Source organism: Marmota monax, unplaced genomic scaffold (assembly GCF_021218885.2).
Source record: "Marmota monax isolate L192 unplaced genomic scaffold, Marmota_monax_Labrador192_F-V1.1 WCK01_AAM20220418_F8-fsc00113, whole genome shotgun sequence".
NCBI classification, from domain to species: domain Eukaryota; kingdom Metazoa; phylum Chordata; class Mammalia; order Rodentia; family Sciuridae; genus Marmota; species Marmota monax.
In genome coordinates this window covers 550,761-569,479 of record NW_026694479.1, presented here as the reverse complement: position 1 = coordinate 569,479, position 18,719 = coordinate 550,761, and the positions used below count along the sequence as shown (strand labels likewise).

Genomic DNA, 18,719 nt, shown 5'->3' with positions numbered 1-18,719 from the left:
CCTGGGTAGTCAAGCTGCAGTACAGCACATGCACTAGACAGGAGGAAGTGATCATGAAGATTTCCTGGAGAGCTGGAAAACGTGCTGGTGCCATGATCAGTGCTGCCCTTGACATACTCGCTTTAATTCAGTTTAAAAAGCCATCATAAACTGTATGTACAATACTAACACAGACCGTGAAGGTGAGATCACTCATAGTCCCACAACCTACAGAGAATTTTAGATATCATTTTCATGTATCTTTCTAGTCTTTTTTTAATGTATATAAACTTACCCAAAAAAGTCATTGTCATATACTGATCATACCAATTTGTATTATGTATCCATGTCTATTTTGTTCTTTAATTGTGAAATATATACATTTTATTTATTTTTGGTTTTTTATTTATTCCATATTTTTAATTTCTACATTATAGTTGTACATAATGATAGGATTGATACATATTCATATATGGACACAATATAACAATATAATCTGTCCAGTATCATTCCCCAGTAATTCCCTTTCCCTCTTCTCCCTTGATCTGTTTCCTCTCCTCTTCTGATCTCCCTTCAAGTTTCATGAGGTTCCCCACCACCACCTTTCTGTTTTCCTCTCTAGCTTCTACATATGAGAGAAAATTTGACTCTTAACTTTCTAAGTTTGACTTATTTTGCTTAACATATATTCTCAAGTTTATTCATTTTCCTGCAAATGACATAATTTTATTCTTTATGGCTGAATAAAGCTCCATTGTGTATATATCCACATTTTCTTTGTCTTCATCTGTTTGACTCCAAGACAAATTCCATAACTTGGCTATTGTGAATTGTACTGCTATAAACATGGGTATATATATATATCATTGTAGTATGATGACTTTAATTCTTTAGGATGAATACTGAGGAGTGGTGTAGCTGAATCATATGGTGGTTCCATTTGTAGCCTTTTGACCTAAGTCTCCATCCACACTGATTCTTATAGTCGTACTAATTTAAAATCCCACTAACTGGAAAAATGTTCCTTTTTCTCCACATCCTCTCCAGCATTTATTATTGTTTGTATTCTTTGGGGGTGGGCGTCAGGGCGGGGGGAGTGGGTGGGCGGGTACTGGGGATTAAACTCAGGGGCACTCAACCGCTAAGCCACGTCCCCAGCCCTATTTTGTATTAATTGAGACATAGAGTCTCACTGAGTTGCTTAGTGCCTTGCTTTTTGCTGAGGCTGGCTTAGAATTTGCGATTCTCCTGCCTCAGCCTCCCGAGTGCTGGGATTACAGGTATGTGCCACTGTGCCTGACTACTGTTTGTATTCTTGATGATGACTGCCATTCTGACTAGTGTGAGATGAAATCTCAGTGTAGTTTTGATTTACATTTACCTAATTACTAACGATATTGAACCTTTTTTCCTATGTTGTCCATTTGTATTCTTTTGAGAAGAGTTTGTTTAGTTTATTTTCTCATTTATTAATTGGGTTATTCTTTTGGTATTAATATCCTTTATATATTTTGGATATTAAGTCTCTGTCAGAGACTAGTTAACTCATTTTCTGACATTCTATAGGTTCTTTCTTCACATTCTTTTATATATATATATATATATATATATATATATATATATATATTTTTTTTTTTTTTTTTGTTGTTGTTGTTGTTGTAACTGAACACAGTATCTTTATTTTATTTATTTATTTATATGTGGTGCTGAGGATCAAACCCAGGGCCTCCCACGTGCTAGGTGAGCGCTCTACTGCTGAGCCACAATCCCAGCCCCTCTTCACATTCTTAATTTTTCCTTTGCCAGACAAAATTTTTATAATTTGGACCCATCCCATTTATTAACTCTTGGAATTACTTCCTAAACTTATGGGTTCTCTTGAGAAAGTAGTTGCCAATGCCTATGTATTATAACCCAGTGTTTTCTTCTAGGAATTGCATAATTTCTAGGTCTTGATCTGTTCTGAGTTGACTTTTGTACAAGGTGAGAGAGAAGGATCTGGTCTCCTTCTTATATATATGGATAACCAGTTTTCCCAGTTGCATTTATTAAAAATACTGTTTTTTTCCCCCCAAAGTATGGTTTTGGCACCTTTGTCAGGGATCAGATGACTGTAGCTGTGTGGGCTTGTCTCTGGGTCTTCTTTCTGTATCATTGGTCTGTGTGCCTGTTTTTATGCCAATACCATGCAGATTTTGTTACTGTAGTATAATTTAAAGTCAGGTATTATGATGCTTTCAGCGAGGCTTTTATGCCTTAGAATTGCTTTGACTATTCTGGGTCTTTTATTCTTGCAAATGAAGTTTAGGACTGTTTTTTCTAGATCTGTAAAGAATGTCATTGATATTTTGATGGGAATTGCACTGAATTTATATAGTGCTTTTGGTCGTATGATCATTTTAAGAACATTAATTCGGTCTCTCCATGAATATGAAAGATCTTTTCAACTTCTTGTGTCTTCTTCAGTTTCTTTTTCAATATCCTATAGTTTTCTTTGTAGAAGTCTTTCACCTCCTTGATTATTCTTAGGCTTTTTTTTAGAGGCTATTATGAATGGCATTTTTTTTTCTGATTTTTTTAATGACCACCTGTTATATCTGTCACCCACAGAACTATAACAAAATAATACCTGGTGGGCCCAACTCCCATTTCTTGTTTTCTTAGGCTTTCAGAGATAATAGTATTTTCCTGGATTTTATGTTAATTTTTCATTTGCTTTTCTTTGTGACTTTTTCCATATATGTTTATATCCCTAAAATAGACTGTTTTATTTTACATTGTTTTGGATCACATCCTTTCACTTGATCTTTGGTCAGGATTATATTTGTGAGGTCCATTCATGTTGCAGGATGTAGCTATTAAATCTTTTTCATTACTCTATAATATGCCATTATATAGACATAAATGTGCTGGTTTAGCTGTTGTTTTACAATAGACATTTGGATGGCTATTTGTGGGCATTGTTATGCATATTCCCTAATACACATGTTACAACAGTTTCTTAAAGCATATATTTAAAAGTGGAATTGCTGTCATAGAGTATGTATGTTTAATTTTACTAGATAATAAATTGTTTTCTAAAAATGGTTGTCCTAATTTATTACTATTTCCAACAGTGTTTTACGACTTTGTATTGCTCCATATTCTCACCAACACTTCAGTAAAGTGAGATTTTAAAAATTTGTTTTGCTAATCTGGTAGTTATAATTTTGTTTTCTGTGGTAACTAATGAAGTTGAGGATTATATTATTAAAACATCTCACACAAATTAGAGATCTTATTTAATACCAAGATTTACTAACTTTTGGGATACCAGGGATTACAAGGCATAGGCCAGGCAGAGGAAGGCCTGGAACAGCTGGCACTTGCACTGCTGCTTGAGGTTGAAACCCAAGGCAGAAGTGAGCAGTCACCACACACAGCAGGGAGCACTGAGGTTATGAAACATCTGTATTTTACACTCATATAGTTACATAGCATGGGTGATGTTTCTGGGAAACAAACCCTTATTAATCCCTAGATTCTAGATTTATTACCATATGTAATCCTAAAGCCAGAAAGATCCTGCAAAGAACATTGTATAAATGAGAACTGTCCTCCTAGCATTTGGTCCAGAGGTGCCCAGATTTTCTTGTTTTATGGTGCCCTAGTGTTTTAGTAATATTTTTCATATTTGCTCCAGGGCCAAAAGGAATACCTAAGAGTTTTGTTAATTAATTAGCTACTTTGAAACAATTCGATTAGTAATTATGTCCTAACAGTTTTGTTGCTGTTTGTTATATAATATTTATAAATTGGAAGAAGATATTTTATTTCATTCTTAAATATTATTACTTGTTAATGGATTATATGTTCTTTGGGGCATTGCATAGCCTCTTAAACCTTGGAGTGTAGATACCATCACCACCTCCTCATATCATTCCACATTGATGTTGTTGATACCTTTTTTATCACAACTACCGCCCAAAATCCCAACTCCACAAAGGATATCATTGAAAGGAATGAAGTGCAATGTAATATTGAAGATGGAAGCACAAGTGGTTTTGGGATGCTTGACAAATGTCAGGTGTAACTGATTCTTAGAAGGATTTAAACATCCTACAGTGCCCCAGGGTACTTGAATGTATAGTTTGAAAACTACAGCATTAGCCTGTGTCAATTTGTTACTGGAAGGTAAACAAGTAGATTAGACCAAGTCATTTCTTTTTTTCTCCTGGTACAAGTCCCTTACCACTTGCCCGCCCGCCCTCTACCCCACCAACCACCATGTGGAATGTTAGCCATTCTATTTCCTTCTCTGTAAAACAGGATGTTTTAAACTACTTAATTAAATTTTTGAGAATTTTATTTAATTTTAAGATTTAATATTTCTGTTATATTTATTTTGCTTAATTTATTTTTATTTAGTACTTTTACAAAAATTTTCAAAGTTACTGGTAAACATTCATAGTACTCTTTAATAAGCTTTAGTATATGCTGCATTTGATTTCTATTTGTCTGCCTTATTTTTTGACTCACCTTGCAGTAATTTCATTAGTCTTCCAATTTTGACCTTCATTCCTTTTACTTAACACTTTATTACTTCCTACATTTTATTTTATTAGGGGTGATTCTGATGTCTTTTTCCAAATATTTTGAGTCCTTATTAAACTTTTTTTTCTTGGTTATTTGTATTTGAGCTATAAATTACCAGAATGCTTTTTAAAATATTGATTTATTTGGTAGAAGATTGTTTATGGTTAGATTTGCTCATCCTCAGTTTTTTCAGTTTTTTTTCTTTGCTTACATATTTTGAAGCTGTATTACATGGCTGATTCAGGGTTAAGAATTCTGTCGTGTGGGGGGAGCTTTTGCAGATTTCTACATTCTTGCCTGAAGTCCATTTTGTGTGAATTTTAACTACCAGTTTTCTTTTGATTAGTGTGTATTTTCTATTTTACTTTAAAAATTTCTCCATATTTGTTTCATGCATATCTCTTATAAGCAGCATATAGCTGAATCTGTCTTCTATACAATATGGTTATTAATACTTTTTTTTTTTAAAAACATAAAGGATTCTGGTTGATCTGAAAAATGAAGTTTGGTATCAAAAATGTCATGACCCTGTGTGCAAAGCAGAAAACTTCAAATCTGACTGTGAGTAGTTCATTTTCTCATTAACAATAAAGTAAAAACTAGATATCTGTCTATAATAGTTTTTCTATATCTGTATAATAGTTTGACTGTCTTTCTGATTCAGATTTTCCATTACCTGCTGAAGTCAGTCTTCTGTTTCTTCTCAAACAGGTAGGTGCAGTTTTTCATCTTTCTCATTACTAATTGGTTTGTGGCATAGTAGAATAAGTGAGCAGTCTCCAGATACCTTTTAAACAGAATGGTACCTGTTTTCACTTAGGAATATAGTGTAGTGATTTTCCCATCTTAGCACACATCTGATAATTTTTATGTCATTGCTGCATAAGAAATTATATAATCAATTTATTTAACTAGTCCCAGATGCTTCGAAAGTTTCTCATTTTCACTTTACAAAAAGTAAACCAAAGTAGCCATCTTTTTGTTTCTTTGAACAACCATGGCTATAGGATTAATTTCTAGAAGTAGAATTGCACCAAAGAATATATACAGTTTTAGTTTCGATAGCTATTATCAGACTGCCAAAGCAGCATTTTTCTTTGGTCTTTTATTTACTCAAGTGATTCATTTTCAGTGTAGAAGAAAAATAGAAAATACATACAAAGGGGAGAAAAATCTTCCCTACTCATAATTTGACCTGATGTGAAATTTTAGCATACATCTTCCAGAATTTGTATCTACACCTGTTCGTGTATATTTTTATAAGTCATAATACACAAACTATTTGGTAGGGTTTTTTTCCCCCTAAAGTGTCACAAATGTATTCAACAAAACCTGTTATCAAATTGCTGTCCATAAAACAGGAAATCAGAGTTCTATAAAAAATTGGACACCTAATAACACTACTTTCCTTTCCCAACACTGGATGTTCACCTTCTATTCTTTGTTAATGAAGTCAAACTCTTCCCATATTTACTATTTGTATTTCTATTATGAATTGCGTATCTCTCCTTTGTCCATTTTTCTATGACATTAATGTTTTATAAGAAATTTTATTAGAAGTTGAACCTAGAGTGCTTTACCACTGAGCCACATCTTGAGCCCTTTTTATTTTTGAGACAGGGTCTCATTGAATTTCTCAGGGCCTTGCTAATAAGTTGCTGAGGCTGGCTTTGAACTTGTGATCCTCCTGTTTTAGCCTCCTGAGTTGCTGGGATTACAGGCATGAACCACCATACCCAGTTGTCGTGTTGTACTTTTAAATCTTACCTTTGTCTTCTGGGTCATATCTATGAGCACTTTTATACCATTATGGTTAGAATAAATTACTTGCTATAAGCTGAACAAGTGCTTGAGTTTATAGTCTAGAAAACCCACATTATCTATTCAATTAAAAATTATCTTAAAAAATTATCTCCTGAAATAACTCATGTCTCCAAGTTTAGAATAGTGGAAATCCTAAGAGCTGGATATAAAAGAACCAACACCTCCAAATACTCTGCCAAATTGCCTGGTTTGAAAGTGTTTATAAATAACTAAGAACTAATTTTAAAAAATGAAATTGTGTCTCTTAGGAGGAGGAGGGATATGTCATCCTTGATAGGAGTGTTATTTTGATGACTGGTTTCAGCTGATTTTTAAATTTATTTTTCTGCTTATTTGAAAATACCACAAATATGACAAGTTGAAAGTACTTTTGGCATATATAGTTGTTACCATTACTTGGACACAACTTATTTTGGCTATTATTTAAGATAATAAAGGAACAATATGATGAATACCCATATAAGTATCACTTAAGCATTTTATCATTTCTGCTTAAAATCTTTTAAAAATATTCTAAATTATTATATTATTGGTGTTATTTATCACTTTTCTATAACATTATCTTATAGATTTTAAAAAGTAAAGAAAATTTCTAACCTGCAAATACCGCATGAAAATAAGTGATTCTCCTGGCCCAACCTTCACCTGGATTTGCCATTTGTTGACATTTGGCTGCCTTCCTCCCTCTAATGTACACATGTATTACTATTTTTGATGAATCTCAAGAGTAAGTTGTAGATATTTAAACCCTTCATTTCTTAATTAAGCATGTTCATGAAGAATAAGGACATTCTTACATAGCTATGGAAAAAATTTTAAATTCAGGAAATTTAACATTGATGCAATATGCTGTCTAATATACAACCCAGACATATTTGGACAATTTTCTTCCAAACCATGTTTACAATTTTTAATATACTTTGTAAATTAGAGAAATAAATCTGTTGTGAAGATAGCAAATATATTTTCTAATCTGTCTTTAGCTGGATTAGCCACTTGTTGTAAAATCAAATCGACCTTTGTTGTAGCCCAGTCTGGGAATATTGAAAAATGTCAAGGAACTGCAGGCAACTTAAAATTTGGAATTTCAAGAGTGTCTGAGCTACAAAGGCAACACCTTTGAGTTAATACACTCATCCCATGACTATACTAGAGACAGTTCATCGAGCATATTCACTGTACTAACTGTTGAAGAACTGGTCCTTACTTCATCCCTTAACATAGATTCAGAGTATGGTGAAATTGTCACATATTGCATCTAAATAACTTTTATCTTCCTATCTTCTTCCCCATTGAAATAAAGGAAGAAGAGTTTACAGAAGATGAAACTGGGCACAATGAAACCAAGAATCCTCATGAGCTCCCGTCAACAGCAGGTGCATCTGCCGATGCTGACTGGGATAATGGCACTGATGATGCTTGCTTTTTAGAAGCAACCGAAGATGCTGAATTAGCTGAAGCTGTAGAGAATAGTCTTCTTACTTCTCATAGTAGTACAGAGGATGAAATTCCCGATGAACTAATTATTGAGGTATTTCAAGAGTAGCTCTCTGTGGACAGTGCTTACTATCCAGGCAAAAATTTGCCTGAAGTCTGAGATTTGATAACAGATTTATTAAATTAGGCCTCGGAGTGCAGCTCAGTGGTAGAGTGCCTGCTTGTCTAGCATGCAAAGGCCCCAAGTTCAATCTCCAGCTGCACACAAAATAATTATGTTAACTTATTAAGTCTGTTTATATCAATTGTGTTTTTATCACTTTATCTTCCAATTTGTTATTTACTAAAGTAAACCAGTTTTATTGAAAATTGGCTTTGGTGTTTTTAAACTCATTCAATAGACATCTCATTAACCAAAATTGGTCTGTGTTCACAATGACATAATTTTAAAAGTTTATTTATAGATTAATACTCATGTCTGGGTTTTAATATCTGGGGCTGATTAAAATAAGGTATTAGCATTTTATTATCAGGAAAGATGACTATGGCTTCTAAGACCAACTTGTTTCATTTATTTTAGTGATTAAGTCATACTTTTAAAAAAGTTTGAGATGTGTTATGTAGGTAATATTTCATAGACTGGTCTTCTCATTCCTGGCCAAGGAGCTTTCCTAATTGATGATTGATATTTTGCAGATGGTTTTCAGCTCCCAGAAGTGTTCTGGCTTTAAATAACAGAGCTGGAAGGCTGGATGAATCATACTGTTGAAGACAGAAAATTATATAAGTTCACAAATATTAAATAGTTGACCAATGTCGATAGAACAATTTTTGATAGAACTTTTGATAGCTACTTCTTTCATTTTTTAACCAAGATCATTAAGAAAATTGGCTTTAATTCACTCTGTAATATAAAGTTACAAGGGAACCACTCTATAAAGCTCAAACTGATCTATTTATCCAATATGAATAGTTGGTTCAAGGAGAACTGCAGCATTAGATTAAAACAAAATCATGCCTGTGACAGGTAAACAACTGCTCTGGGCAAGTGTGCTAATCTGAGGTGGGGTTTGTTTGATCTCATATCTATTTTAAAACACAAAAAAAAGTAAGGTAGGTATTTTTTACTGCAAGAACTGATGGAATGAGAACACCAAACTTATTATAAAAGTTTATAATAAAAATCCAAAATATCTAGAAAAATTGGGAGGATCAGTTAAATGTCTTAATGGGTTAAGAACATTTGAATTGCAACCTTTAAGTTACAGGTTTCAGTTATGTAAATATTTCAGTGAAACTGACATAGGTGCATTAAAATGGGTTGGAAATTGAATCTGTAGAGTTTATATATTGTATAGTATAATAACTACATTACATTGTATAATTATATGTTACTTAATTGATCATATTTAAATTTTTATACATGTTCTACTGCTTTGGGATTTTTCTACTCCTCTAGCTTTCATTGAATAGCTAAAAAAAGATATATAATAAATTTTCATTGCTTTATATTATGCTGTTCATTTGTCTTAAAGCTTCTAGTACTAATTAGCATGGAAATACCCTTCATCATCTAAAGCACAATAAAAAGTAAAAATCCAACTTACCATTTCTTTTATGTTTGGTTCTTTCTCTTGAACAACTGAATAATCATGATAAAGCTGTTTTAAATTAGATAAGAAATGCACTGCATTCCTAAGGGATGACTTTCTCTCCTCAAGTTCATCATATTTTGTTTGTAGTTGTTTTAGTTGTGGTTCTAACCTAGAACAAAAATAAATTTTTCCACAAAATAAACATATAGTGAAGTGTAACAGGCTACAAAGTATGAGACTGTGTATTTAGGTATACTGCATTAAGTATGAAAAATTAGGGGAGGTAGACTAGATGATTTATCTTTGGATCTGACAAAGATAATTGAAAAAAATGAAAGGAGTACTAGGTTTAAATTTTCTTTGTAGGAAAAACCCTCTGACCTGTGATATACAATGAATAATGAACAATGACACCCAGAAGAATATGCCTTACATATGCTAAAATTCATCAATTCAGTCCAGACTTGGGAGCTATGAATTAACCTGTAAACTTGGTTGGCATTTTATAGTCTCAGGCAGGAGTAGCCAGGCATTGTAGTTTTAACTATGGACAAAAACTTTCCCCTTCTTATCAAAATCCTGTCCATTTTCCAAGGTCTAGTAAAACTAGTGGGAAAACTATCATAGTACCTGGATGAAAAATGTGGACCTTGGACCAACTGCTTCACTTCTTAGTGGTTTAGTTTGTTTACCTATAAAATAAGGGATAATTTAGGTTTTATGGGCCAAAATGAGGAGGAAAGGCTGCCAATTTTAATTTTTCCCAAATATAGAAAAAACTGTCCTCTACTATGATTTTATAAAAGTCAAGTCCTCTGCTTCCAGTTGCCACACTCTTCCACCACAATGTTCTGCCTCCCCTGGGCCCAGAGCAATGGAGTTGGCCAACAATGGGCTGAACCTCTGATATTGAGCCAAAATAATCTTTTCCTCCTCTTAAAAATAATAAAGAAAAACCCTTTTTAACAGTCCTTCACATTGAACAAATTCAGCACCCATCAGCAAACTGACTTCTGAACTGGCAGGATTATGATCAGGAGTCAGAATTACAATCAGCTGACAGCAGAGTCTTGCTCCCCCACTTCCTAGGGGTTTGACTGTGTTATTATTCCTCTGTGCTTTGGGGTTTTCACATGCAAAGTTAAAAACATGATATACTACACTTATTCTTACTATATATTTTCGAAATATACTTCTCCAACTTCTAAAATTATACCTAGACAAGGTATAAAAACTCTTTTTAAGTCTGAGTGGTCTCACATGACAACAAAGCAGAGCCTCATTACAGAATTCACATCACCTACTTCATAGGATGATGACTAATAGATTTGTAGAAAGTGCCCTGCCTCAGAGGAAGCTATTAAGTGTTATTATGTTACCTTAAGTTTCTAATTTGGGGCTGTGCCAATGGAAACTTTATATGGGTCAGCCCCTGTCCCTAGACAAAATTTGGAAATCAAGGGAAGAAATTTATTAACTAGTCCATTATTAAATTCTTAGGGCATTCTCTTCTTTAAAACTCAGTACTTTACTGGGGACTGAAATGGGGCCAGTTATGTTATATGAATTTATTAATATGTCAAAGTGAACTCACAATTATGTAAGACAATGGTGCACTAATAAAAAAACCAACCTAGTACTTAATTACATCTTTCCTGATAATATCACATTCTTTCTCAGGCTGTGTGTGTGTGTGTTTTGGGGATCAAACCCAGGGCCTTGCTTCTACTAGGCAAGCAGTGTACTTGAGAGACTGGGCTACATCCCCAGCCCTCTCTATTTTAAAACTCCTTAAAAGCAGAGAGCATAGCTGATTCTACTTTACTCAAGCCTCCAGCTCAGTCCTGGCCTCAGAAGAGCAGCAGAAAATGTGTGATCCTGTATTCTGAACCAGCCTGGGGGACTGCCTTGGCCTGCAAAGCCTGTGAGGTTTTTCTGGCCCAACAGTATGGATTTACACAAATGCCGCTCCAGGGTATACATTTCTGTGGTAACAAAGAACACTTCATGTGTGTTAGCCATTATGAAGCACTTTTCTAGAGATTCACTCAATTCCTATAACACGCTAAGATACAGGTGGTATTACTATGCCCACATAAAAAAGATGAAACTCAGATACTGGAAAGGTAAGTAACTTGTCCAACACTGCACAGCCAGTAAATGGCACAAACTGGATTCAAACCCAGCCGTCTAATTCTAAAGACTATGCATTAAACCTCTTAAGCAGGCTGTCTTGGGCCAGAGCTGAGAGAGATTGGGAAACAGAGCAGTGCTGAATTCTCTTGTGCTAATTGGTTCTGCAACTAGGCAACATAACCTGCCTTCCATGACCATCTGAGCTCAAAGATAACCTGGTGCTTTTAATATGACACTCCACCAAATGACACACTATACTACTGTCCTTTTAAGTTCTCAACCAGGATTTTGGTATTATCTTACCGAAGAAGTTCATCTTGGACTTCAATGAGACGCTGCCTTTTTCTTTCAATATCAGAAGTCATCTAAGTAATACAATAATTTGTTAAATTAACGTAAACATTTAAACACTGCCACAGACATCGTGCCAGGTACTGGAAGAGCAGCAGGAAACAGAGAGACTAGGTGTGGCTTAGTGGGCAGTTTTTAGGTTACTGGAGTGTGCCCTTAGGAAACTGTAGGAACCCAGTCCCCTGCTTGCTCTCTTGTGCTCGCTGGCATGATGTTATGGGGTTTTGCTCTGTCACACACTCTCACCATCATGTGCTGCCTCACCACAGGCCCCAAACCAACAGGTCAACTAGTCATGGACTGGAACCTCCAAAACTACGAGCCCAAATTAACCTGTTCTAAGTTGATTATCTTAGGTATTTCACTATAGTGATAGAAGGATGACTAACATAGATCCCCATTCTTTATCTTGCATAACATTTCTCTAACTTAATCAACCACAAGATCAACCAAATAAAAGACTAAAAAAGATAAAAAATTGTATACGAATTCCAAGATTTGTACAAATTTAAAAAAAAAAGTCTTATCTTTACTTAACTCTTTATAGTCAAATAATACTGACAGATATATATATTTTTTTTTGGATATCGGGGATTGAACCGAGGGACACTTGGCCACTGAGCCACATCCCCAACCTTACTTTGTATTTCATTTAGAGACAGGGTCTCATTGAGTTGCTTAGGGCCACACTTGCTGAGGCTGGCTTTGGACTCGCAATCCTCCTGCCTCAGTGTCCTGAGCTGCTGGGATTACAGGTGTGTGCCACTGTACCTGGCTTGTTTGTATAATTCTAATCACATAGTGATTTACCTTAGCATTCTTCCTTTTCAGATTTTTCAACATCTGGGCTTCTTTAAGCTACACAAAACAAAAAATAAGCAGATGAATTTTTCCAAAGTTAAATGTTACAGAGTGTTATGGTTTCGATATGAGGTGTCCCCCTAAACCTCTGGTTAATACAGAATAGTCAGAGGTTAAATTGAAATGATTGGATTTTGAGAATGGTCCATCCTGGATTGAATGACTAGGTGGCACCTCTAGACAGATGGGGCATGGCTGGAAAGGTTCATCTTCCCTACAGCCCCCTGCTCTCCCCCTTTCCTCTGCTACCCTTCGGCCATGAAGGGAGCAGGCCCTGCACTTCCCTCATGCTGTTCTGCCTCACCTGGGCTCAGAGCAGCGGAGTCAGCCATGGATGGACAAAGATCTCTGAAACCATAAGCCCCAAATAAACTTTCCCTCCTCTCAGTTGTTCTTGTCAGGTATTTTGGTTACAGCAAAACAAAGCTGAATGAAACACTTAGTTTCATATGTAGTTTATAATAGTTTTTAGTTTAAAAACAGCATGTAAAATGTGGGTAGCTCTAATGCACTGTTATCCTATTGAGAATAAGTGCAAGCTTTTCTAAGACAACAATGTGCTGCCCCAGCATTAAAAAAATTTAGAGCAACAAATTCATGTCAGTAAGCTTACCATTCTGATGAGTTCTTCTTTAATATTAAAAGAAAATTTGTTGATGGCTTCCTTACAAATTTTAGATTCTACTCTTTGTCTGTAAAGGAGTCAAAAGGGAAAAAAATCAAACTAGGTATTTAAAGATTTTGAAAGGTGTGCTTCATTTGCTTAGGGCATAAACACACAATGTGACATATACTACTGTACATATCTAAGATGACAATATTCAACCTGTAGCCCTTTCTCAGACTCAAAAAACAAAACTGGAAACGTTTCAGCAGGAAATTTTTTTCTCCTCCTAAACCTTCTGGTGCAGTCATTTAATTCCCTGGAATAAGCCAAGTCCACAGTAATACCAAGTAATGTAGAAATCCTTAAAGCAAATCCTGGCTTTTTCCTACTACCTGATCTATTGACTAGCAGACTTCATCCTGGGCAGCCACAAGTTATCTGCCAGTGCCTCAGAAACTATAGAGCTGACCACTCAAAGACAGTGGTTTGGGCCCTTGCCACAAGGGAGGAGAGATGTGGTGGCCATGCTCTTGTTCCCCAGGTGGGAACACTCTTGGCTGGAAAGGAGACTCACTGTGACTGTGTTCCAGCAGCAGCAGACACTCTGCTAGGTCTCTGGCCCATTAATTTTTTGTCATCTTATTGTTGGGTCCTAAGAGTTCTTAGCATACTTTGAATAACAGTCCTTATCAGACATCTTTTGCAAATATCTTCACCTATTCTGTGGCTTATCTTTTCATTCTTGAAAGTGTCTTACATGGAAGAAAAAAAGTTATTGAGGTTTGGTTTATCAATGCTTTCTTTTGTGGATAGTGCTTTTGGTATTATTAATTTATTTTCAAATCCAAGTTCATCATTTTTTTCTTCTCCTGTTCTAAGAGTTTTACGGTTTTGCATTTTATATTTAGGTTTATAATTCATTTTGAGTTAATATTGTTAAGCACATAAGGTCTTTGTCTAGATTCTTTTTTTCTTTTTCTTATATGCGGATACCCTACGGTTTCAGCACAATTTGTTGAAAAGACTTTTGTATCCATTTGATTGTCTTTCCTCCTTTTTCAAAGTCAGTTGACTACATTTCCGTGGGTGTGTTTCTGGGCTCTGTATTCAGTTCCACTGATTTATCTATCTATTATTTTACCAATGCCACACTGTCTTGTTTATAGCTTTATGGTAAATTTGTTGTCAGGTAGTATTAGTCCTCCAACTTTGGTCTTCCATCTTGATTTGATTATTCTCTGTTTTTTGCCTCTCTATTATAAACTTCAGAATCAGACTATTGATATCCATAAAATAACTTTCTGGGTTTTTTAATGAACTTGACATCTTAACAATATCAAACTTCTCTATCCATAAACATGAAATCTCTCTCCATTTATGCAGTTCTTCCTTGATTTCTTTAATCAGAGTTTTGTAGTTTTCTTCCTGCATATTTCTACATAGTTTGTGAGATTTATGCCTAAGTATTTTATTTGGGGGATTGCTAATGTAAATGGTCTTGTGTTTTTAATTTAAAATTCCATTTGCTTTGGATAGTACATAGGAAAATAGCCGACTGTTGAATACTAACCAGGTATCCTGCAACCCTGAAGTAATCAATTTCTAGTCCCAAAAAGGTTTTTTGGTCTGTTCTCTCAGATTTTCTACAGAGATGATAGTATGATTGTGTCATCTGAGAACAAAGACAGTTTCACTTCTTTCCCAATCTATATACTTTTTCTTTTGTCTTATTATCTAGGACTTCCAGTGTGATGCTGAAAAAGAATGGTGAGACGGGATAGACTTTCCTAGTTCCTGATCTTGATGGGAAAATTTCTAGTTCCTTATCATTCAGTACAATGTTAGCCATAGGTTGTTTTGTTGTTTTGTAGATATTCTTTATCTAAAGTTAAAGAATAGAGTGGTGTATTCCTAATTTTACCAATAGTTTTTGTCATGACATGGTTATTGGATTTTTATCAAATGCTTTTCCTGAATCTATTAATATGATCATGTTAATTTTTCTAAACACGATTTTCTAAAGTTGAATTAACTTTGCATACCTACTTGGTGATGGTGTCTAATTCTTTTTCATACATTGTTGAATTCAATTTACTAACATTTTGTTGTGAATATTTCCATCTATTTTCATGAGAGATAATGGTCTACTTGTTTTTTTTTAAATAATGTCTTTGATTTGAGTAGAAGGTGATGCTGGCCATACAGAATGAGTTAGGAAGTATTCCTTTTGCTTTTATCTTCTGAAATATTGAAGAGAAATATCTAATTTCTTCTTTAAAAATGTGGTGAAATTCACCAGTGAGTCCATTTGGGTTTTAGTGACATCTGTTTGGGGGGAGTTGCTATTGATTCAGTTTTTTAAAATACTGACCTATTCACATCACCTATTTTTTCTTTTGTGTGTCAGATTGTGTCTTGCAAAGAATTTGACGACTTCATCTAGGTTATCAAATTTGTAGCCATACAGTTGTTCATAGTTTTCCTTTATTATCCATCTACTATTCATGCAATTTACTATAGTGATGACCCCTCTTTCATTTCTGACAGCAGTAATTTGTGTTCTCTTTTTTCTCTTAGCCTGGTTAGAGGCTTATTGATCTATTCTGATTTTCTCAAAGAACGAGTTTTTGATGTTGATTTTCTCTATTCTCTATTTTAAACTTCATCGCTTTCTACTCTGATTTTTATTGTTTTCTTCTAAAGATTAACTTTGGCTTTAATTTGCTTCTTTTTCCTAATTTCCTAAAGTGAAATGTTAGATGATTGAGGCACTGATTTGTTGTAGTTTCATTTTCGCTTAGTTCATAATATTTTAAAATTTCTCTTATGATTACTTCTTTGACCAGTATGTCTGTTCTTTAGAAGTGTGCTGTATACTCTCCCAACATCTTGAGATTTTCCAGCCATCTTTCTGGTATTGATTTCTAATTTGTGGTCTGTGAGCAGAATATGATTTCTATTTCACTCTGGTAAAGTGTGTTTTATAGAATGTGGTCTATCTTGGTGAATGTTTCATGTGTGCTTAATAAATATATGATTTCTTCTGTTGTTGGATGAAGTAGTTTACAGATTCCCATTGCAGGTTAAGCATCCTTATCCAAAATCTGAAATGCTCTAGTAACTGACATTGAGTAGACATGACACTAGATGTAAGTTATAGATTTCAGAGCATTTCAGATGTCCAATTTTCAGGTTAGGGATGTTCAACCATAAAGCATATGCAAATATTCCCAATTTAAAAATGTTGAAATATGAAACACTTAATGTTCCAAGCATTTCAGATAAGGGATATCCAACCTGTACGTTGTTTTTAATCTAACATTTATTTTTTATTCTTCCTTAGAATTTACGACTCTGGTTATGTTCCCCGTCTTCTCCAACAAAGATGTACAAATCGTCATCAAGTATATAAAAAGATGCTACACAATACTAACCACAAGGGAAATACAAATCAATGCCACTTACATCCATTGGGTTAACTATTATAAAAACACATCAACAAAAACCTAAAAAACAGATGTTGGTGAGAATGTGGAGAATTTACGGAAGACATAAATTAATGGAATGACATCCCATGCTTATAGATTGGAAGACAAAATATTGCTAATATGTCCATACTACCTAAAACAATCCATAGATTCAACATAATCCTTAGCATAACACCAACAACATTTTTTGCATAAATAGAATATCCTAAAATTAAAAGGATCCCAAAAGTAGCCAAAACAATCTTAAGAAAAACAGCTGGGACCTCATACCTTCTGATTTCAAGACATACTACAAATTTACAGTAATCAAAACAGGATGGTAGTGGCAGAATGACAGACACAGACCAACAGAACAGGACATAGAACCCAGAAATAAACCCTCACGTATCTTGAGGGTTTATGATCTTTGCCAGGGTGCTAAGGTTACACAAATTGGCAATAATAATTTCTTCCAACAATGGTGCTGGAAAAAGTGGATCCACATGCAAAAGAATGAAGTTGGACCCTTACCTTATACCATATACAAAAATCAACTCTTAAGTATATTTTAAGTACTAAATGGAAGAATCTGAAATTTATAATACTCCTAGGAGAAAAGCTTCATGACACTCAATTTAGCAATAATTTCTAGCATATGACATCAAAAAACATGAGAAACAAAAGAAAGAATAGACAAACGAGTCTACATCAAACTTAAAAACTTCTGCACATCAAAGGAAACAATAAGGCAATGAAAAAAGGCAACCCACAGAATGAAAGGAAATAATGGACCAAGCACTTGAATAGACATTTCTCTAAAGAAGGTATGTGAACGGCGACCTTACAGAAGGGAAAATGTTCACCTACACTAACCATGAGGGAAATGCAAATGGAAACCACAATTTTATACCTACCAAGATGGCAATTATATGTGTATGAAACAGGTAAGTGTTAGCAAGAATGTGGAGAATTGGAATTCTTGTGCACTGATGATGGAAATGTAAAATGGTGTAGTTCTGTGGAAAACAGTATGGTAGTTCCTCAAAACACAGAATTACCATACAGTCTTCTGGATATAGACACAACAGAACTGAAAGAAGGGACACAGATATTTGTACACCAAAGTTCATGGCATTATTCACAATAGTCAAAAGGTGAGAATGCATGTGTACTGGTGAATGAATGGATAAAGAAAATGTGAAATACATATGCTGAAATATTATTCAGTCTTAAAAAGGAAGTATATTCTGACACATGCTACATCATGGAAGAACCACAAAAACATTAAAATAAGCCAACTGCAACAAAACAAAAACACTATATGACTCCACTTACATGAGTAGTCACATTTACAAAGAAAGTGGAATGTCATTGCTGAGGAGGAGAGAGAAATGATGAGTTGTTTAAAGGGTGCAGAATTTCAGTTTTGCAAACTTAAGTTCTAGAGATGTGTTATAACAAGATGCATATGGTTAACACTACTATATACTTAAAAATGGTTGATGATACATTGTTATGTGTTTTTACCTCAATATGAAAATACTTCTATAATCCACAACTATCAGAATAGTTATAATAAAAAATAGTATTCCAAATATGATTTCACTGATGAATTGTTAATAAGCTCTGCCAAATCTAAGATTATGACATTGGCATTGGGGTCCCATGCTGTGGCTCATGGGGAAGTCCCTCTTTGGGTAGAAGTCTAGCTTTCCTAGACATTTTCATGTCATCTCTTGGGCTGAATGGCAACCTTCTTTCTGAAGGCACATGTTAGGCGTCATGGTTTAGATATCACAAAAGCTGATGTGTGAGATAGTGCAAGAAAGCTTAGAGATGAAATGATTGGGTTATGAGATCCTTAACTGTGGGAGGCCATCCTCGCAT

At 34.6% G+C, this 18,719-nt stretch overlaps 2 protein-coding genes across 6 annotated transcripts in view; one reads left to right on the top strand and one right to left on the bottom strand.

Annotated features, from left to right (window-relative positions):
• Window positions 1-9,421, top strand: part of Primpol (primase and DNA directed polymerase) — a 36,600-nt gene extending 27,179 nt beyond the window's left edge. For 4 of the 5 annotated variants that reach the window (XM_046419075.2, XM_046419074.2, XM_046419077.2 and 1 more), the window contains 3 exons: window positions 5,033-5,115; window positions 5,219-5,265; window positions 7,682-9,421. In XM_046419075.2, coding sequence (XP_046275031.1) covers window positions 5,033-5,115; window positions 5,219-5,265; window positions 7,682-7,924 — 373 coding nt within the window. In that variant the 3' untranslated portion in view covers window positions 7,925-9,421. Of the gene's footprint in view, window positions 1-5,032; window positions 5,116-5,218; window positions 5,266-6,947; window positions 7,106-7,681 lie in introns of all 5 variants that reach the window. The other variant, XR_006846098.2, reaches the window with a different exon arrangement.
• Cenpu (centromere protein U) overlaps window positions 8,257-18,719 on the bottom strand; it is a 38,755-nt gene continuing 28,292 nt past the window's right edge. Inside the window, exons 9-13 of the mRNA XM_046419080.2 lie at window positions 13,372-13,450; window positions 12,708-12,755; window positions 11,850-11,911; window positions 9,423-9,579; window positions 8,257-8,577 (exon numbers count right to left, since the gene is read on the bottom strand). Of these exons, the coding sequence (XP_046275036.1) occupies window positions 8,464-8,577; window positions 9,423-9,579; window positions 11,850-11,911; window positions 12,708-12,755; window positions 13,372-13,450 (460 nt within the window). The 3' untranslated portion in view covers window positions 8,257-8,463. The remainder of the gene's footprint in view (window positions 8,578-9,422; window positions 9,580-11,849; window positions 11,912-12,707; window positions 12,756-13,371; window positions 13,451-18,719) is intronic.